The sequence below is a fragment of the Schistocerca serialis genome, chromosome 4 (genome assembly GCF_023864345.2).
Source record: "Schistocerca serialis cubense isolate TAMUIC-IGC-003099 chromosome 4, iqSchSeri2.2, whole genome shotgun sequence".
Taxonomy (NCBI): domain Eukaryota; kingdom Metazoa; phylum Arthropoda; class Insecta; order Orthoptera; family Acrididae; genus Schistocerca; species Schistocerca serialis.
Window position 1 is genome coordinate 232,476,726 of NC_064641.1, and position 23,110 is coordinate 232,499,835.

A 23,110-nucleotide genomic window follows, 5' to 3' on the forward strand; every position below is an offset into this window, starting at 1 on the left:
TCGTGCACCCAGGTTCGTCGATGAGTACAGCATCGCAGGCGCTCCTGTCTGTGTTGCAGCGTCAGGGGTAACCGCAGCCATGGTTCAAATGGTTCAAATGGCTGTGAGCACTATGTGACTTAACATCTGAGGTCATCAGTCCCCTAGAACTTAGAACACCTTAAACCTAACTAACCTAAGGACATCACACACATCCATGCCCGGGGCAGGATTCGAACCTGCGACCGCAGCAGCAGCGCGGTTCTGGGCTCAAGCGCCTAGAACCGCTCGGCCACACCGGCCGGCGCAGCCATGCTCTCTGAGCTGATAGTCCATGCTGCTGCAAATGTCGTCGAACTGTTCGTGCAGTTGGTTGTTGTCTTGCAAACGTCCCCATCTGTTCACTCAGTGATCGAGACGTGGCTACACGATCCGTTACACCCATGCGGATAAGATGCCTGTCATCTCAACTGCTAGTGACACGAGGCCGTTGGGATCCAGCATGGCGTTCCGTATTACCCTCCTGAACCCACCGATTCCATATTCTGACAACAGTCATTGGATCTCGACGAACGCGAGCAGCAATGTCGCGATACGATAAACCGCAATCGCGATAGGCTACAATCCGACGTTTATCAAAGTCGGATACGTGATGATTATGCATTTCACCTCCTTACACGAGGCATCACAACAACGTTTCACCAGGCAACGCCGGTGAACTGCTGTTTGTGTATGGGAAATCGGTTGGAAACCTTTCTCATTTGAGCACGTCGTAGGTGTCGCCACCGGCGCCAGCCTTGTGTGAATGCTCTGAAAAGCTAATCATTTGCATATACAGCATTACAGCATCTTCTTCCTGTCGGTTAAATTTCGCGTCTGTAGCACGTCACCTTCGTGGTGTAGCAATTTTAATGGCCAGTAGTGTATAATGCCTTATTTGTATTCTATTAAAATGTGAGAAGAGGGAGAGTGAAACCTGTGACAGCACGTAGCCTCTTCTCAAACAGGCACCAAGGGGACCACCCAGCTTAACTTCCCATCTATCGGACGGATTTCAGTCAACAGTTTGTCATTCCCTCACTCCATGTACCGTTATGGGGACTTCCAGTATTTAGTCCAGGCTATTGGCGCAAAATCTTGTGTTCAAGGGCACTACACATGAGCCGCAGTCCATTTGCCAGGTAAATACAAGAGATGAAAATTAATTCCAACGCCCGGTCTCGAGCCACACACCTCAGAGTGGAGAAACACCATACTGACATACGTTAGCAAGCTCAGCTGTGACGATGGTCGTTGTCTGGCGTACTTTTATGCACGTGTGCACTGTAGCCAGTAAACCAGTGTACAGACGATGTACATATGGCGGGAAAAAGTGTTCCTGATCCTCCGCAATGCGTTATCTTTAAATAACGTACCTATTCGAAGTCTGTTACAGGTAATTCTTAAGCTCACGTCCACTGACAAACAAGCTCATGCAGTAAAGAAAAGAACAGAATATCGTGTCAAGTGTTATACATACTTACAGCTACTCAGCTGACTGCGTAATGTAGTTATAGAATGAGTTTCAGATTCTTCTCATTCAGTTTTCCTTTTTCACGCCGACACTTAGAAGTTGGACACCATTGTGTAGTTCGTTATTGAACATGTAATATATTTGTGGCACGTATCTACTGAAATACATTTTTTCCTACAGAAAAACATCCAGAATTTTACAGAAATTGATGTATCGATGACATACGGCTATTGGAGAAAAACATTTGACTTTACTTCGATGTCAGACCGAAGTCCAGTTGGATTCATAGAAAGATGGTCTCCTTCAGGAAAGGCGACGTGTGAGATCCAGTTAGAATCCCAACAGATGAAGGATTTTCTCCGGTAATTATGTTTGAATTGAGCGATATGTTTTACATTCTAAAATGCTTAATACTAAGATGTTTTGATGTCTTACTTTTGTTTGCAGGTCCCAGCCGTCTTTCGACGTAGTTATTCTGGAGCAGTTAGTATATTATTGCTATTATGGCTTGATTCACCAGTTGGGATCCCCACCAACAATTGGCTACGTGTCTCTGGCCGCTCCTACTCCAGTTCTCGCTTCTTACGGAAATCCCAACAACCCAGCATACTGTCCCGATCTGCTGGTTGGCTACACAGACCACATGTCTTTCTGGGAAAGACTATATAATGCCTATTTTATGGCTCGAATATTTTACATATGGAACTACGTAACAATGCCATCGCAAAATGAACTGATTAGGAAATATTTTGGCCCTGATCACCCCCCTGTGGAAGAAATTGACAGAAACTTCAGCCTTCTTATTGTCAACAACCACTTCAGCGTGAATTACCCACGGCCACTGTTGCCTAATATCATTGAGGTGACGGGACTACATCTAGAGAAACAACGGAAGCCACTTCCTCGGGTAAGTAGTAACATTTACTGTGTGTTAGCCCAGAAGAATAATTTCATTTTTAAATTATTAGTGTAAAACTCTTCCTTGTAAGAATATCCTCCACTCTTTATGAGTAACTGAACATTTCTTGATCCATTACACACAACTGTGGACACGACGCATTTCCAATACCGTCTGACTGTGCACTGAAATACCTAATAAATATATCATATGCGGATTGGTCAAAAATTGCCATACATGTCACTGAATACACTACGTGCGACGTTAGGTTGCGCATGTAAATGCGTACATACAAATGATTTCTGTCAGAAGAAAATGACAACGAGAATTAATAGCCACCGATGTCTGCATGTTTGTAGAGACTGACAAGTTTGAGAAGAGTGCCAGACAGATTCCAGAAGAGCTACTAGCACACATGTGTATAATCAACGGTGGTATTGTAAGAGAAGGCAAGAAGTAAACGTCGTCATGGATACTCTAGTTTTAAGAAATTGTCAGATAGGAACTGCAACATTAGAATATTTTCTACAGCAAAGTCGCTTTTACATGATAATTCAGACTTTCTATGCGAAATTCAGCTCTTCTGCGGAGCTGAGCAGGAGTCTAATTTTGAAGGAAATTTTTGACAGGTTTCCTACATCACCCAATTGAAAAACGATTAAGAACATTTTGGGGGCTTCTAAACCAATGAAAAACATCAGAAACCTGGGTCGGATCTGTATGTCGTCTTTCATAGACTCCCCTGAAGTTTTGCATTGGCCAGTCACATACCTTCTGTCGTATTGTCCCGAAAGGTGTTAAGGAATGTAACATGATTCATGATTGGGCGGGGGGGGGGGGGGGGGGGGGGATGATGGGGGCGACAGTTTATTTTGAGTTCAAATGCTGGCAGTCCTGCTAGTTTCTGTCTCAGTTTTACCCGGTGACTTTCTTTCCGAAGCAATGACTGGGCAGAAATCCATCTGTAAGCGGGGAACGACTGCTGTTATGATTAAGAAGATAGTCATCTACTCTTATTTTCATGCACGTATTGGATTACAGAAGTCTAGAACCTGATTTTGTTAGCTAAATGAAGTGTTGCTTTTGTAGGGAGAAAAGGTAACAAATTTTTCCGAGTTACTGAGTCAGAACGATGAAACCAAATATTTAGAAAAACGACGTAAGAAGCGAATCTGTAAGTACAAAAAACTCCTGTATTGCAGCGCACCACTTATTCTGTGTGTTTGTACCTGCCTCAGTATCCCCAGGTTTTCATTCTACCTCCTGAAATTTCATCTCTTTCAACGAGCAGTGAGCGAATACACTACTTAGGCGCTGTTGGTTGGGAGATTCGGGAAGGGCAGGTTCAGCCGTCTAGGTTTTTCTGCAGTTTGCCCACGATGGCGCCATGCCTTCGCGAAGTATGAGAATTGTGTGTGTGTGAATCGTGGGGTCATGACTGTAGTGAATGGTGATGAGAGATGGGAGAAGTGAAATCCAGTACCGACACACAGCCTACTCCTTTCGAATAGCACCAAGGGGGCGCAGAGCTTAGCGCCACCTTTCGCCGGACGGCTCACCATCGACAGTATCAGATGCCTACACTACACGAGACGCTGCGGAAAGGTGTGGTGTCACCGCCAGACACCACACTTGCTAGGTGGTGGTTTTAAATAGGCCGCGGTCCATTAGTACATGTCGGACCCGCGTGTCGCCACTGTGTGATCGCAGACCGAGCGCCACCACAAGGCAGGTCTCGAGATACGGAATAGCACTCGCCCCAGTTGTACGGACGACTTTGCTAGCGACTACACTGACGAAGCCTCGCTCCTTTGCCGAGCAGATAGTTAGAATAGCCTTCAGCTAAGTCCGTGGCTACGACCTAGCAAGGCGCCATTAGCCTTACATAGCTTGTACCTAAAGAGTCTCACTTGTATCGTCAAGAGCGATGTACAACAAGGATGGATTAAAGTTAAGTATTCCAGAAGCCACGTACTTTTCTTTATAGCATTCATTACGTATCCTGTTTCAGACCTCACGCCATCCTTCGAGTGTTTATAGCGTGCATTGCCGTCCCGTCAAATCACACTGTGTCGGCACTTCTGTCGACACATCATATGGCGACGAGTCAAAAAAGGGTCTTGTTCTTTCTACTTGCTTACATTTACTTGTGTCATGGCTTCTCCAGATGTACTGTCCGAATTTTATCGCTTGCAGAATCGGGCAGACGCAGGCGTTATTGGATGCCCTTGGACAGCTCGTCCAGGGTCAACGTACAATGCAAAACGATGCGCCGGCCGCCGCTTCACTGCTACCGCAGCCACAACATGCTGTTGCACCCCCGTTCCGGCCATTTGACCCAGCTAAGGAAACATGGACGGAGTGGTCACGCCAATTTGGATTTCATCTCGCCGCCTACAGAATTCAAGGTAACGAGCGGCAGCCTCACTTATTGTCGTGTGTAGGGGTGCAAACGTACCATGTGATAGTGAAATTATTTCCCCGACGCGACGTAGCAACTCTGTACTACGAAGAAATTTTGTCTGCTTTAGAGGCCTATTTCAAGGAAACAGTTAATGTAGTTGCAAAACGGTATACGTTGTTTCGTACAAAACGTACGGCCGGTCAAACTAATCGGGAGTGAGTTGCAACTTTGCAAGGCCTTACAAGGGATTGTGCTTTTGAGTGTGAATGTGGACTCCCTTATTCAGATACTATGGTCCGTGATGCAATTGCACAGAACGTTTCTGATGTTTGTATACGGGAACAGATTTTGAAACTAGTTAATCCCTCCCTTCAACAAGTGATAGACATATTAGATAGACAAGACACACTTGACTTTGCAGAGGAATCATTTGCAACTTCGCCAGCCGTGTGTCACATTAACCGGGCCGCCGGGCGCGCTGCACGGAACGATAAACAGCCCTCGCGCTCGTCCGCGCAGCTACCGCCTAGCTCTCCACGTGTGCCGCGCAAGCATACAAATGCAGTGAAATCATGCCCGCGGTGTGCAACTAGACATTTGCGTGACAATTGCCCGTCACGCTAAGCTATTTGTTTTTACTGTAATAAGAAAGGACATGTTCAAAGTGTTTGCCAGAAAAAGCTCAGATCAGACGCTCTTAATTATTCCAGGCCCTTTGCTTCACGCCGAAATCGAACTAAGGACACTCAGGCTCGTGGAACTTCGCCCGTGGACATTCATGTAGTTAATTCCAGTCCGTCCAGTGCCACTTTCTCTCACAGTGACTGTGTTTGTCCCACAAAATGTGTGCGTCGACGTCGCTGGAAATCACGTCCATTAGCAAGTGATGCTGTACCGGTATCAGTTCAAATTGCACGAGACAGTCGCTCTTGTCGTCAGCAGGACAATAAACTTTTTGTAGATTTGGACTTTAATGGCATGGTCATACCATTCCAGCTCGATACCGGAGCTGCAGTTTCATTGATCAATTACGACACGTACAAACAACTGGGCAAACCTCCATTGCGTGCCGCAAATGTTCAGCTCACTAGTTATTCAGGACAGCATATCCCTGTGTTAGGACAGTGCACTCTTCTTGCAACATACAAGGGACAAACAAAACTTGTGTCATTTTACGTTCTTCGTTCTTCTACTGCAGTGAACTTGTTTGGTTTAGATTTATTTCAGTTGATTAACATGTCTGTAGTACATCAGGTCCTATCAGTGAATCAGACTGTGCCTTCAGACAGTGTTTCTCGTCTGTGTGAAGAATTTGCAGACATTTTTGCACCGGGCTTAGGTTGCGCTCAGAACTATGAAGCACATTTGGAACTGAAAGTCAACGCGCAACCGAAATTTTTCAGAGCGCGCAATGTTCCTCACGCATTGCGTGATGAGATCGTAAGAACATTACACGATTTAGAATCACAAGGTGTAATTGAACTTGTGCAAGCTTCTCTCTGGGCCTCACCCTTAGTAATTTTGCCGAAACCTTCCGGAAAATTGAGACTTTGTGTGGACTTCAAGGCAACAGTGAATCCACAATTAGTGATTGGAACTTATCCTTTACCCCGCTCGGAAGATCTTTTTGATAAACTGTGCCCGGGTCAATATTTTTCAAAGTTGGACCTAGCAGATGCGTACTTGCAAATACCAGTGGACGAGGAATCCCAGCGCGTCTTGGTGGTTAACACACATCTTGGTTTGTGCCGATTCAAAAGACTGCCATTCGGGTGTGCATCCGCCCCTGCATTGTTTCAGCAATATTTACAAACTGTTTGTGCGTCGGTCCCTACTGCTGCGAACTATCTGGATGATATTGTGATCTCCAGAAAGACAGCAGAAGAACATTTCGCAAATCTAAGAATGTTATTTCAGGTATTGCGACACAATGGTCTTCGCTTGCAGAAGGACAAATGCGTTTTTTTTGCTCGTGACTTACCGTATCTGGGACATGTCATAAATGCACAAGGAATACATCCCAGTCCAGAGCACCTCCGTGCCATACACGGCTTGCCTTCGCTGCAGAATTTGAAGCAGCTGCAGAGTGTGTTGGGAAAAATTAACTATTATCATAACTTTATCCCGCATGCCTCTTCCATTTCAGCTCCGCTTCATCGCTTACGCCGTAAAGGTGTTCCGTTCGTCTGGACGACGGAATGCGAACGCGCCTTTCGCCAGTTGAAATCGGCGTTGCTTTCTAATACTTGCCTTACGCCATTCGATCCCCAGAAACCCCTTTTGTTGATGGTAGATGCATCGGATTTCGGGATCGGTGCTGTGCTTGCGCACAAAGATGGATCGCATGATCGCCCTATTGCATTTGCGTCCAAATTGCTCTCGTCTACGCAAAGAAATTACTCGCAGATAGAGAAAGAAGCTTTGGCTCTCGTCTTTGGTGTTACAAAGCTTCATGATTTCTTGTATGGTCGTCACTTTACCATCATCACAGACCACAAACCTTTGACATCGCTTTTTCATCCGAACAAGCCTGTACCTCCACTTACAGCGCAGAAATTTATTCGCTGATCTATTTTCCTCTTGCAGTACCGCTACGATATCTTGTATCGGTCCACTGCTAAGCACGGAAACGCTGATGCGTTGTCCCGTTTGCCTGTTGCTGAGGATAGAGCATTCGATTCTTCCGAAATTGCTTGCATGTTCATTGATTCGGAAACCGATGACGTGGTCGACTTGTTTCTGATTGGTTTTGGTCGTGTAGCTACAGCCACAGCTGCTGACCCTGTCCTTGCTACCGTTTTGCGTTTTGTTGCTACGCCATGGCCCTTGTCAAAGTCACGGATCGAGGATCCGTTGGTTCGCCGATTTTTTGCTCATAAGGAGAGACTTTTTGTACGACGTGGTGTTTTGTTGTTGCGTTCTCATAATGATCAGTCCAGAGTCGTGGTCCCACGTTCGTTACAGTCCTCTGTCTTACGGCTTCTCCACCAAGGACATTGGGGTATAGTGCGAACGAAACAACTTGCTCGTCAGCACTGTACTTGGTTCGGAATCGATGCTGCGATTACGAATATGTGCTCTTCTTGCCTGGCGTGTGCCGAACAACAATCCGCACCGCCGCGGAAATTCTTTGCATGGCCGAAAGCCACTTCCCCTTGGCAACGCTTGCACATCGATTTTGCTGGTCCATTCTGGAATGCTCGATGGTTGGTTGTGGTCGATTCTTTTAGTAATTTTCCTTTTGTTGTCCGGATGTCTTCCACGACGTCATCTGCCACCATCCAAGCATTGTCTGGAATTTTTTGCATTGAAGGTCTTCCACAGATTATTGTTTCCGACAATGGCCCACAATTCATGTCCGCAGAATTTCAGTCATTCTGCAAGGCCAATGGTATTCAACACCTGACGTCCGCGCCGTTTTCGCCTCAGTCAAACGGTGCCGCTGAACGACTGGTCCGGACTTTCAAGTCACAGATGTTGAAGTTGAAAGAGTCGCATTCTCGGGAGGATGCGTTGTTGCTCTTTTTGTCTTCGTATCGCTCTCAGCCCCGAGATGGTCGCTCGCCGGCTGAGTTGCTCCACAGTCGTCCTCATCGAACCTTGATGTCTTTGCTGCATCCGCCGCATCAGGTTCCTGTGCAGCGGCAGACTCCTGCTTTTGCTCCAGGCGACGTTGTGTTCTATCGCAACTTTCGCGGTTCACGGCGTTGGCTCGCAGGGCGCATTCTTCGCTGCCTCGGCCGCGCGATGTATTTGGTTTTGGGGGCCTCTGGTGAGGTGCGTCGGCATCTCAATCAGCTGCGCCTCTGTCGTCGCACGGGTTCAGCCGCTCCCCGTCTGCTTTCAGCGACGGTGCCGGCCGGCCAGCGCCCTGGGGACCCATCTACTGGCTCGCCTCATCCCCAGGTGTTACCGACGCTGCCTTCCATTTTGCCCCATGGCGACGCGTCGCCGCCGCCGCCGCCGCCGCCGCCGCCGCCGCCGCTTGGTCTCCCGCCGGCGCCGCCCGCAGTGGACGCTTCGCTGCAACCGCCAAGCGCCTCCCTGGGTCACGCGCCGCCGATCGCTTCCCGTGACCAGCTGTCCTCCGCCACGGAACTCTTGCCCGCTCCGGACCACATGGCGTCTTCGCGCGTCGGGTACCCCGACGCAATGGAGGTCGACCCTTCGGCCCCTCCTGTCTCACCGCATGTTGACGTGCACCCTGGAGTAGGTTTTCAGGCGTTTCCTAGCTCCCCTCGGACCGAATGGCCGGGTGAGGGTGGCACAGCCTCGCCTGTTGTTAGGCTCCCCACCTCGTCGCATACGTCAACATGGGGTCCTCCCACGGCGGGCGGAAGCCTTATAACACGACCGTCCGCCGATTTGCGGGGGAGGAATGTGGTGTCACCGCCAGACACCACACTTGCTAGGTGGTAGTTTTAATTCGGCCGCGGTCCATTAGTACATGTCGGACCCGCGTGTCGCCACTGTGTGATCGCAGACCGAGCGCCACCACAAGGCAGGTCTCGAGATACGGAATAGCACTCGCCCCAGTTGTACGGACGACTTTGCTAGCGACTACACTGACGAAGCCTCGCTCCTTTGCCGAGCAGATAGTTAGAATAGCCTTCAGCTAAGTCTATGGCTACGACCTAGCAAGGCGCCATTAGCCTTACATAGCTTGTACCTAAAGAGTCTCACTTGTATCGTCAAGAGCGATGTACAACAAGGATGGATTAAAGTTAAGTATTCCAGAAGCTACGTACTTTTCTTTATAGCATTCATTTAGTATCCTGTTTCAGACCTCACGCCATCCTTCGTGTGTTTATAGCGTGCATTGCGGTCCCCTCAAATCACACTGTGTCGGCACTACTGTCGACACATCGAAAGGTTTAGAATATAATCCAGGACATCGACCTGAGGTCTGGTGGTCAGGAATTTTACGCCACCATCCCATTTCACCTTCGCCGTAAAAGCAAAGGGAAAATAGCCAACAGCACGTACTTTACCCATACGGCTAACCATACAATTACTATCCACGCCAGACGTTACTCTCCTTCGGTGATCTGACTAAAACCGGTGTGACTATTTAATAAAAGGCTGCAGAATCCTCTGCAGTTTTCGTCTACGCACAACGACAACATTCATAGTTAAATATGGATTAAGCATTGCTATGAATAGCGTTGGGCTTTGAATTCTCTTATATACCGCCATGAAATGCTAAAATACATCACAATAAGAAGTAAAAGACAATAATACGTATCTAAATGAAAGTATCACATGAAAAGAAGGAGATATGTAGTCTATAGCCCAAAAGTGATAGCTTATGCTCCTACACAAACACCGTGTGGTGGATGGCAGTCCGCAGCTCGTGGTCGTGCGGTAGCGTTCTCGCTTCCCGCGCCCGGGTTCCCGGTTTCGATTCCCGGCGGGGTCAGGCATTTTCTCTGCCTCGTGATGACTGGGTGTTGTGTGATGTCCTTAGGTTAGTTAGGTTTAAGTAGTTCTAAGTTCTAGGGGACTGATGACCACAGATGTTAAGTCCCATAGCGCTCAGAGCCATTTGAACCATTTGTGGATAGCACTCCCCTATGTGCCACATATTGTGATGTGGAGCGCGGGAAATTCACTACGTAAATGCCTCTGTACGTGATACAGATCGTATAATATTGTCTTCACTGTCCCTATGGGAGCGATAAATGTGCGGCTGTAGTACACTACTGGCCATTAAAATTGCTTCACCGAGAAGAAATGCAGATGATAAACAGGTATCCATTGGACAAATATATTATACTAGAACTGACATGTCATTACATTTTCACGCTATTTGGGTGCATAGATCCTGAGAATTCAGTACCCAGAACAATCACCTCTGGTTGTAATAACGGCCTTGATACGCCTGGGCATTGAGTCAAACAGAGCTTGGATGGCGTGTACAGGTACAGCTGCCCATGCAGCTTCAACACCATATCACAGTTCATCAAATATAGTGACTGGCGTGTTCTGACGAGCCAGTTGCTCGGCCACCATTGACCAGACCTTTTTAATTGGTGAGAGATCTGGAAAATGTGCTGGCCAGGGCAGCAGTCGAACATTTTCTGTGTCCAGAAAGGCCCGTACAGGACCTGCAACTTGCGGTCGTGCATTATCCTGCTGAAATGTAGGGTTTAGTAGGGATCGAATGTAGGGTAGAGCCACGGATTGTAACACATCTGAAATGTAACGTCCACTGTTCAAAGTGTCGTCAATGCGAGCAAGAGGTGACTGAGACGTGTAACCAATGGCACCCCATACCATCACGCCGGGTGATACGTTAGTGTGGCGATGACGAATACACGCTTCCAATGTGCGTTCACCGCGATGTCGCCAAACACGGATGCGACCATCATGATGCTGTAAACAGAACCTGGATTCGTCCGAAAAAATGACGTTTTGGCATTCGTGCACCCAGGTTCGTCGTTGAATACACCATCGGTGGCGCTCCTGTCTGTGATGCAGCGTCAAAGGTAACCGCAGCCATGGTCTCCGAGCTGATAGTCCATGCTGCTGCAAACGTCGTCGAACTGTTCGTGCAGATGGTTGTTGTCTTGCAAACGTCCCCATCTGTTGACTCAGGGATCGAGACGTGGCTGCACGATCCATTACAGCCCTGCGTATAAGATGCCTGTCATCTTGACTGCTAGTGATACGAGGACGTTGGGATCTAGCACGGCGCTCCGTATTACCCTCCTGAACCCACCGATTCCATATTCTGCCAACAGTAATTGGATCTCGCAACGCGAGCAGCAATGTCGTGATACGATAAATCGCAATCGCGATAGGCTACAATCCGACGTTTATCAAAGTCGGAAACATGATGGTTACGAATTTCACCTCTTTACACGAGGCATCACAACAACGTTTCGGCAGGCAACACCGGTCAACTGCTGTTTGTGTATGGGAAATCGGTTGGTAACTTTCCTCATGTCGGCACGTTGTAGGTGTCACCACCGGCGCCAACCTTGTGTGAATGCTTTGAAAAGCTAATCATTTGCATATCACAGCATCTATTTCATGTCACTTAAATTTCGCGACTGTAGTACGTCATCTTCGAGGTGTAGCAATTGTAATGGCCAGTAGTGTATTCTCCTAGAGTCCTGAACACTGCCTCTTAAGACTGTTAGAGATTAGTTGAAATCTGCCGGCCGTGGTGGTCTAACGGTTCTAGGCGCTCAGTCCGGAGCAGCGCGACTGCTACGGCCGCAGGTTCGAATCCTGCCTCGGGCATGGATGTGTGTAATGTCCTTAGGTTAGTTAGGTTTAAGTAGTTCTAAGTTCTAGGGGACTGATGACCATAGATGTTAAGTCCCATAGTGCTCAGAGCCACTTTTACTTACATGCATAAGTAAATATCAAACGGGTTCTTCAAGGGCCTCAGTTATTCATGTAACAGCTTTAGATTTTGAACGTGATGACTAAAATATAGTTGCCGTTAACTGAACTGAATGTAATTTTGTTAATTTCTATTTATTGATTGCAAAGCAAGGCCTGAGAGAATTTCGATTGTTGCCGTGGAGCGGCCAAGATGAAACTTACTGAACTCATGGAATCTGTATAGTTTGAAAACATGAACTTTAACGTAATTTAAATATCGATTGCAATTTAAAAAGGTTCTTATAACGAAATCTCTCGCATTTACAGTTACTGTTAACACTGAAAAATAAATTAATACTTGGGCGCGTAATGGCCGACCAGAGGCTGCATAGGAAGATGAGCTTCTCGCAGCGCAAATTACTGAAAAAAATGCTTATTAAAAATAGTTAGCCACTGCGAGCATTTGAGGTTGCAACTATTACAAAAAATTCACTTTGTAATAATAATAACAAATTTGTTTTGGCAATGAATATGAATAACTTACATAAAATATGTGTAGCCGCTCAATGGCTGCCTTCCGTATAGCGACACAAAACAGTGTGTCTCCCACAAAATACGTCCTTCCTCCTCGGCCGTACAATCGCGTCTCTTTCGATCCTTTTTTATTTTCATAGACATTGAATAAAGCTGCTATCGGTGCATATCAGTTGTTACAAGAACATTTTTATATTCATAAAATACGTAAACTACGATTTACAACCGCTAAAAATGTCAATACTTATGTGACGTACCGTCACAAGCGGCTTCGGTCACAAAAATTGACAACGAACGGGAGAGTGGAGAGCTGACCACATGCCCTCCATAACCGCACCCATTGACACCTGTTAGGCTGAAAATGACGCTGCAGTCGGTCGATACTGCTGGGCCTTTTGAGGCTTCTTCGGCGTTTTGTTCTTTCAGGTAATCACCATTAGCTACAACACACCTCTGATATCATTTGTTAAGGCGTTGGCAAACGCTTGTTGTGGAATCGCTCAAATCGCTGCGGCCACGCGTTGTTGGATGTCCGCAACGTCTTCGAAGTCTGTGCCTACCAGCGTCAAATTAAAGTGAAACAAAAAGAAGTCTCTCGGCGCCAAATCTGAAAGACAAGGAGGCTGTTGCAAAACAATCACCTTGCGCAGAGCGACAAAGTTGAGCACATAGATAGCGATGTGCGGACGGGCGTTATCGCCGACGAAATTCCACCGTCTACTCAGGTACAGTTGTGGCCGAATCCGCTGGATGCGTTGCAGCAGCCGTTTCAAAACTCAGTCATAAACTTCCATGTTGACAATTTGGTCCTCGGGTAGTAATTCCTGAGAGATGAAGCCCTTCCTGTAGGAAAAGGCGATCATCATCGACGGAAGCTTGGGTTTTGCCAGCCGACTTTTTTTTGGTTCGCGAAAGATGATAAACATCATACCACTGACGGTCGGTGGGCCCCTGGATCGTGTTGGTAGCACCAGGTCTCATATCCTGTAATGATGGTTTTCAAAACGTGATGATGCTGGCCAGACATGTCGATGACATGTCCAGACGTTTCCATCCGTGTTTGCTCCTTCTCGTCTGTCAGCGTGTGCGGTACAAACCGGGCACCGATCTTCCGCCTTTTTTAATATTTCTGAACAATACCTCTTACACCGTCTCTGCTTATCTTCGACTCTTCTGTTGTCATTCTCAGTCGCCGACCCTCCGTAAGCATCCGTTTCACTCTCTCGACGTTGTCTGGCACTGTTCTTGTTGACAGTCGACCCAAAAGTGGCTCATCCATGAAGCCTCTCTTTCCGACTCTAAAGAGTTTAAATCACGCAATACACACTTCCTAGTTACTGCTTCAAATTCGTACACTTGCACTGACATCCCATGAGTCTACGTCACAGTGTTCACTAAGTTGAAGCAAAATTTCATGCCAACGGGTTGCTCCATTTTGCAGTGACACAAGTTTTCATATTGACTCCGTTAATTTGGTGGCAGGGTGCACCATTGCTTCACTTCGGCAGTTTTCGCCATAGGAAGCGCCTGTTGACACTTCTCTCATTATAACTGACGCTGATGTTAGTCTTTGGGACCATTCAACGAATTTTTCAGCGCGCCTTGTATTTTTTAAGCGATCTCCTCTGTAGAGTGAATGCATTTACACAGTATAGGGATAGAGAAACAATTAAAATCGCTCAAAAGAGGAAAGGCCTCTGGACCTGATGGGATACCAGTTCAATTTTACACAGAGTACGCGAAGGAACTTGCCCCCCTTCTTGCAGCGGTGTACCGTAGGTCTCTAGAAGAGCGTAGCGTTCCAAAGGATTGGAAAAGGGCATGTGCAGAACTATAGACCTATATCTCTAACGCCGATCAGTTACAGAATTTTGGAACACGTATTGTGTTCGAGTATAATGACTTTTCTGGAGACAAGAAATATACTCTGTAGGAATCAGCATGGGTTTCGAAAAAGACGGTCATGTGAAACCCAGCTCGCGCTATTCGTCCACGAGACTCAGAGGGCCATAGATACGGGTTCACAGGTAGATGCCGTGTTTCTTGACTTCCGCAAGGCGTTCGATACAGTTCCCCACAGTCGTTTAATGAACAAAGTAAGAGCATATGGACTACCAGACCAATTGTGTGATTGGATTGAGGAGTTCCTAGATAACAGGACGCAGCATGTCATTCTCAATGGAGAGAAGTCATCCGAAGTAAGAGTGATTTCAGGTGTGCCGCAGGGGAGTGTCATAGGACCGTTGCTATTCACAATATACATAAATGACCTTGTGGATGACATCGGAAGTTCACTGAGGCTTTTTGCGGGTGATGCTGTGGTGTATCGAGAGGTTGTAACAATGGAAAATTGTACTGAAATGCAGGAGGATCTGCAGCGAATTGACGCATGGTGCAGGGAATGGCAATTCAATCTCAATGTAGACAAGTGTAATGTGCTGCGAATACACAGAAAGATAGATCCCTTATCATTTAGCTACAAAATAGCAGGTCAGCAACTGGAAGCAGTTAATACCATAAATTATCTGGGAGTACGCATTAGGAGTGATTTAAAATGGAACGATCATATAAAGTTGATCGTCGGTAAAGCAGATGCCAGACTGAGATTCATTGGAAGAATCCTAAGGAAATGCAATCCGAAAACAAAGGAAGTAGGTTACAGTACGCTTGTTCGCCCACTGTTTGAATACTGCTCAGCAGTGTGGGATCCGTACCAGATAGGGTTGATAGAAGATATAGAGAAGATCCAACGGAGAGCAGCGCGCTTCGTTACAGGATCATTTAGTAATCGCGAAAGCGTTACGGAGATGATAGATAAACTCCAGTGGAAGACTCTGCAGGAGAGACGCTCAGTAGCTCGGTACGGGCTTTTGTCAAAGTTTCGAGAACATACCTTCACCGAAGAGTCAAGCAGTATATTGCTCCCTCCTACGTATATCTCGCGAAGAGACCATGAGGATAAAATCAGAGAGATTAGAGCCCACACAGAGGCATACCGACAATCCTTCTTTCCACGAGCAATACGAGAATGGAATAGAAGGGAGAACCGATAGAGGTACTCAAGGTACCCTCCGCCACACACCGTCAGGTGGCTTGCGGAGTATGGATGTAGATGTAGATGTATGGTACTAATGAACCGAAGTTAGACACCAGCTTGTCTACGACTAGGCTTACAATATCTTTCCATTTCATATCCCCACAAATTGTTACATGCAGATTTTTCTGCCATAGTACTCATGGACTATAACGTGCTAGCATTTTGTGATGTACACAGTTTTACGCTTCTGAATATCTGAAGCAAGTTTCGTTTCCAATCTTTGCACTACTTTGAAACATTATTAATCTGTTACTCAATAACTGTGCAACTTATTCTCAGATAGTGGGTCATTATACGTAACAGCATCATCTGCAAGAAGTCTGGGAATGCTATCAATATTGTCGATCATGTCATTAACGTACAACATTAACAGCAAGCATAGTAATACATGTCCCTGAGGTATATGTTGAATTAGATCTGCATATGTCGATACCAAAGAAATCATTAACCCAATCAAAAACCTCGTATAATTGGACTTAGTTAATAATCGTCCGTATTTCACTGAATCAAATGCTTTGACGGAAGACTAGACAAATTGAGTCTACGTTTTTGCCTTGACCCACGGGTTTCGGGACGTCCTGTGTGAAGAAGGTTAGTTTGGTTTCGTATGACTGGGTCGTTACAAATTCATGCTGGTTGGAGTTGGAAGAGGTGATTCTGTTCGAGATATCTCATTACATTTGGGCTCATAAGTTGTTCTAAGATCCTACAAGTGCTGGATGTCAATGACATTACATGGCAATTTTGTGAATCATTTCTGCTACTCTTCTTGTAGGCAGGTGTGAGCAAATAATGGGCACAGATTCAGAGAGATCTACGGTTTATTATGGTCAAAAAAAGGGTCTAAGTCAACTGCAGATCCTGTATAGACTCTGGCAGGGAATCCATTGGACTTTGGGGGACCTGTTCAGTTAAATGATCTCTTTTGTTTCTCAGCGTCATCGCCATTAATATCTACAGCACTTATTTTTCTAATGATGCGCTAATTGTGCTGTGTCAATATTTGTAGTATTTCTTTTGTAAAGGAACATTTGGAAACCTAGTTCAGTACTTCTGCTACTCCTTTACTACCGCTTTAGTTGGTCAAAACAAACACAGTGACGTGTCAATATTTTTCTTTCCAACACAATGAACAGAAGAGCTGAAGAAAACTAATAAATCACTGGTTGTATGCCTACCCCATGAACCATGGACCTTGCTGTTGGTGGGGAGGCTTGCGTGCCTCAGCAATACAGATGGCCGTACGGTAGGTGCAACCACAGCGGAGGCCCGCATCTCGTGGTCGTGCGGTAGCGTTCTCGCTTCCCACGCCCGGGTTCCCGGGTTCGATTCCCGGCGGGGTCAGGGATTTTCTCTGCCTCGTGATGGCTGGGTGTTGTGTGCTGTCCTTAGGTTAGTTAGGTTTAAGTAGTTCTAAGTTCTAGGGGACTTATGACCACAGCAGTTGAGTCCCATAGTACTCAGAGCCATTTGAACCATTTTTGAACCACAGCGGAGGGGTATCTGTTGAGAGGCCAGACAAACGTGTGGTTCCTGAAGAGGGTCAACAGCCTTTTCTGTAGTTGCAGGGGCAACAGTCTGGATGATTGACTGATCCGGCCTTGCAACACTAACCAAAACGGCCTTGCTAAGCTGGTACTGCGAACGGCTGAAAGAAGGCCGTAATTTTTCCCGAGGGCATCCAGCTTTACTGTATGGTTAAATTATGATGATGGCGTCCTCTTGGGTAAAATATTCTGGAGGTAAAATAGACCCCCATTCGGATCTCCGGGCGGGGACTACTCAAGAGGACGTTGTTATCAAGACAAAGAAAACTGGCATTCTACGGATCGTAGCGTGGGATGTCAGATCCCTTAATCGGGCAGGTAGGTTAGAAAATTTAAAAAGGGAAATGGAAAAGTTAAAGTTCGATATAGTGGGAATTAGTGAAGTTCGTTGGCAGGAGGAACAAGACTTCTGGTCAGGTGAATATAGGGTTATAAATACAAAATCAAATAGGGGTAGTGCAGGAGTAGGTTTAATAATTAATAAAAAAATAGGAGTGCGAGTAAGCTACTACCAACAGCATAGTGAACGCATTATTGTGGTCAAGATAGACACTAAGCCCACGCCTACTACAGTAGTACAAGTTTATATGCCAACTAGCTCTGCAGATGATGAAGAAATTGATGAAATGTATGATGAGATAAAAGAAATTATTCCGGTAGTGAAGGGAGACGAAAATTTAATAGTCATGGGTGACTGGAATTCGAGTGTAGGAAAAGGGAGAGAAGGAAATATAGTGGGTGAATATGGATTGGGGGCGAGAAAAGAAAGAGGAAACCGTCAAGTAGAATTTTGCATAGAGCATAACTTAATCATAGCTAACACTTAGTTCAAGAATCATAAAAGAAGGTTGTACACATGGAAGGATCCTGGAGATACTAGAAGGTATCAGATAGATTATATAATGGTAAGACAGAGATTTAGGAACCAGGTTTTAAATTGTAAGACATTTCCAGGGGCAGATGTGGACTCTGACCACAATCTATTGGTTATGACCTGTAGATTAAAACTGAAGAAACTGCAAAAAGGTGGGAATTTAAATAGATGGGACCTAGATAAATTGACTAAGCCAGAGGTTGTACAGAGTTTGAGGGAGAGCATAAGGGAACAATTGACAGGAATGAGGGAAAGAAATACAGTAGAAGAAGAATGGGTAGCTCTGAGGGATGAAGTAGTGAAGGCAGCAGTGGATCTAGTAGGTAAAAAGACGAGAGCTAGTAGAAATCCTTGGATAACAGAAGAAATATTGAATTTAATTGATGAAAGGAGAAAAAATAAAAATGCAGTAAATGAAGTAGGCAAAAGGGAATGCAAACGTCTCAAAAATGAGATAGACCGGAAGTGCAAAATGGCTAATCAGGGATGGCTGGAGGACACATGTAAGGATGTGTGAGACTTATCTCATTAGGGGTAAGATAGACACTGCCTACAGGAAAATTAAAGAGATCTTTGGAGAAAGGAGAACCACTTGCATGAATATCAAGACCATTGATGGAAACCCAGTTGTATGCAAAGAAGGCAAAGCAGAAGGGTGGAAGGAGTATATAGAGGGCCTATACGAGGGTGATGTACTTGAAGACAATATGACGTAAATGGAATAGGATGTAGATGAAGATGAAATGGAGATACGATACTGCGTGAAGAGTTTGGCAGAGCACTGAAAAACCTGAGTCGGAACAAGGCCCCGGGAGTAGACAACATTCCGTTGGAACTACTGACGGCCTTGGGAGAGCCAGTCCTGACAAAACTCTACCATCTGGTGAGCAAGATGTATGTGACAGGCGAAGTACCCTCAGACTTCAAGAAGAATAGAATAATTCCAATCCCAAAGAAAGCAGGTGTTGGCAGATGTGAAAATTACCGAACTATCAGTTTAATAAGTCACTGCTGCAAAATACTAACGCGAATTCTTTACAGACGAATGGAAAAACTGGTAGAAGCCGACCTCGACGAAGATCAGTTTCGATTCCGCAGAATGTTGGAGCACGTGAGGCAATAATGACCCTACGACTTATCTTAGAGAGTAGATTAAGGAAAGGCAAACCTACATTTCTAGCATTTGTGGACTTAGAGAAAGCTTTTGACAGTGTTGACTGGAATACTCTCTTTCAAATTCTAAAGGTGGCAGGGGTAAAATACAGGGAGCGAAAGTCTATTTACAATTTGTACCGAAACCAGATGGCAGTTATAAGAGTCGAGGGGCATGAAAGGGAAGCAGCGGTTGGGAAGGGAGTGAGAGAGGGTTGTAACCTGTCCCCGATGTTGTTCAATCTGTATATTAAGCAAACAGTAAAGGAAACGAAAGAAAAATTCGGTGTAGGAATTAAAATCCATGGAGAAGAAATAAAAACGTTGAGGTTCGCCGATGACATTGTAATTTTGTCAGAGACAGCACAGGACTTGGAAGAGCAGTTAAACGGAATGGACAGTGTCTTGAAAGGGGGATATAAGATGAACATCAACAAAAGCAAAACGAGGATAATGGAATGCAGTCGAATTAAGTAGGGTGATGCTGAGGGAATTAGATCAGGAAATGAAACACGTAAAGTAGTAAAGGAGTTTTGCTATTTGGGGAGCAAAATAACTGATGATGGTCGAAGTAGAGAGGATATAAAATGTAGACTGGCAATGGCAAGGAAAGCGTTTTTGAAGAAGAGAAATTTGTTAACATCGAGTATAGATTTAAGTGTCAGGAAGTCGTTTCTGAAAGTATTTGTATGGAATGTAGCCATGTATGGAAGTGAAACATGGACGATAAATAGTTTGGACAAAAAGAGAATAAAAGCTTTCGAAAAGTGGTGCTACAGAAGAATGTTGAAGATTAGATGGGTAGATCACGTAACTAATGAGGAGGTAATTGGGGTGAAGAGGAGTTTGTGGCACAACTTGACTAGAAGAAGGGATTGGTTGGTAGGACGTGTTCCGAGGCATCAAGGGATCACAAATTTAGCATTGGAGTGCAGTGTGGAGGGTAAAAATCGTAGAGGGAGACCATGAGATGAGTACACTAAGCAGATTCAGAAGGATGTAGGTTGCAATAATTACTGGGAGATGAAGTAGCTTACACAGGATAGAGTAGCATGGAGAGCAGCATCAAACCAGTCTCAGGACTGAAGACAACAACAGCAACAACTGGTTGTATGACACTGGGGGTACTGCGGTCTAAATTGAAGCGCTACTCAACACTCATGCAATTGACTATTCTTTCCAGTACAAATCATTCTTGCTAGCTGTGGCGTATAGATACGCTCTGATCTCCCAAATGGTGTCTTGGGAAGGAAACTCACCATGCAGTACATAGTGTACTGGCAAAATTCCTCACCTCATCACTCCTTTTCAGTCACCAATCGTATTTCTGGATAGCCACCAACTATGAGTATCCCAAAGATCTTTCCCTAATATCTTTATGTCCTTCATATGGTACTGACGTGGAAGACATCACTATTTTCTTTGAATATTTCCTTAATCTGGTTTCGCAGTACCACCGGATGAGTCATTTCCAGATGTCACAGATGCTGCAGTTGGTTCAGAGTCTCTTTAGCGACCCCGTTCTGGCTTAAGACACTCGTAACAAACAACACATTACTTGTTTATGGTTAATTTAAATTTTTATAAATTTTTTGCTTTAAAATTTTCGCATATTGGTACTATATTTTCTGTAGATGTAAAGTAAAGTGTGCTACACTGAAGTTTGAAGTTCTTCGCATTGTATGTGAGTAATGTATGTAAAATACTATGTAAATTGTTTATTACTGTAAATAATTTTCTAATGACATTTCGCATTTAAAAATATTTATGTGTATAAATTGTTAATGTTGAGTAAATTTGACAATTTAAGAACTGGTCACCCCTAGGAACAGTGTAAGAAATAGGCGTTATGTAAAAGCCAGTATGCTTGCATTTGAAATGGAAGTGGTTCTGGAAAGTCGAAAAGGTGGCAAGGGCAAATTGGCGTGCTACCTAGAGCAAGCGCGGAAAGTAAGCCAATCAGTCTGTAAGCAGCAGTGATTGAGACAACACCTCTGTGGAGCAGGAGAAACTTTGCCTGCAAATTTGCACAAAAATGCCTCGGACGAAGACTGCAAATGGCTTACGGGATAGCTGCGAGTTGTTGAGCTACTGTATGTAAAATTGAACAATGCCAAGAAGAGAAATGGAGCCATACAGCAAGATAATTGCAGGCCATACTATGGGTAGTGTAGCCGTCATAATTGTTCGCCACACCCAAGCCTACAGCCACCAGATAAGATTTTTTTTTGTATTTTTACTTTTGTACAACGTGAACCATTAATTTAAACCGTGTTTTAATAATAATTCTTGAACTTTAAAGGAACTGGTTCATCCTGTTATTTCATCCTAACCATACACCTATATAGAGTTTCTTCCTGGTGTTTGATTAATCCGAGTATCCTGTTTTACAGACTTTTGAAGTGCCAAGTTAATATAAAGAGTTACCATTTAAATTGTTTTTGTGTAAATAATAACAAAGTTTTCTCAACTATTGCAAAATGTTATAGTAAAAGTTTGCTTACGTAAAATCCAACCAAAGTGAAGCCAAGTTATTAGAATCTGTTAAATAACTATACAAAATTACTTCAAAGAGTAATATCTTTTGAAAGTAAATTCCAGTAAGAAAGAGGATTTCTAGAAGTTAAATATCCAGTATAAAAAGTGTGCGCTTTAGTATCTAAGTATTTTACTATTGAAGTTTGTTTATTATGGAAAGTACTTTTCTAAAGGTCCCCTGGTCAATTTTTTTTAGCTTCCTTGAAGTTATCTACAGGGCTTTTTTCTCTTTTGCAAGCGCAATGTATAAGGGTGTAGTCGAGCATTGTTTAAGAGGAGTAATATTTATGTGAAGAGCCAAATTAAACAGTAGCAAGAAAGTGGGCACAATTCATACTTCTGCTTTTCCAATACTTCATTGTTTAATTGACTGGATAGGCTGGCGGCCGTCAGTACATGTTTTAAACCACTAAATGAACTTTGAACTGAGTTGTCGCAGATTCAGTGTAATATTATTCATACCGCGTTTCTATCTAACCGGTGGGTAAGATCTTAGGAAAAGAAGTGAATAGTCTGATTTACTTATTCATTAGACACAACACACGGTCAAATCCTGTAAAAAGGGTAACTCTATTGGTTAGCTTTTCCTATAAACAGGACTATCCTCAAACAGTGTACTTTATTTAGAAACTAAACTAAATTTTAGTATGAGGGTTATTCGTGGGAACATAGAGTCAGCGTTTCTGTTATTTAGGTAAAAGCATATTAAATTCCAATAGTAGTAGTAGGGTTATAAGCTCTACTTGAAACCTTGCCTACAAATTTTGGTAATCATATCTGTGAAGAAGACCCTATGAAACGGGATGTTATTCCAGAATTTTTCCCCAATAAAACAACGCACATTTACCCTCAAGTGGTGATTTAATAGAGTGCGACCTGAGAATTATATTGATTTTAGTAGCTGCTGTTTTCACAATATCTCACAAATAACTGCAAATTCTCATTATAGTTCAAACTATTCTTAGTCATACCGTACACGTTTTAAGGGAAACAGTGGGAAGAAAAACGAGATCATTTGATTAGCTTGTTTTGAGATTGTGATGTAATATTGTTCATGTTGTACTACAACTGAACCACTGTTTGTTCGCATTATATGTGTTTTGCGGGATCTCACTGAAAAACGGTTTCAGTAGGGAGGAAGCAAATTTCATGTCACCAGTGCGCTCATTTCAGAGATAGAATGGCAGATTGTGATATAAGGACCTATACTTCAAAACTAAACAATTGTAATTACCGTAA

The 23,110-nt window shown here is 44.5% G+C and overlaps 1 protein-coding gene across 1 annotated transcript in view; it reads left to right on the forward strand.

Annotated features, from left to right (window-relative positions):
• Window positions 1-23,110, forward strand: part of LOC126474366 (UDP-glucosyltransferase 2-like) — a 52,373-nt gene that overhangs the window by 23,841 nt on the left and 5,422 nt on the right. The window contains exons 2-3 of the mRNA XM_050101833.1: window positions 1,673-1,854; window positions 1,940-2,399. Of these exons, the coding sequence (XP_049957790.1) occupies window positions 1,673-1,854; window positions 1,940-2,399 (642 nt within the window). The remainder of the gene's footprint in view (window positions 1-1,672; window positions 1,855-1,939; window positions 2,400-23,110) is intronic.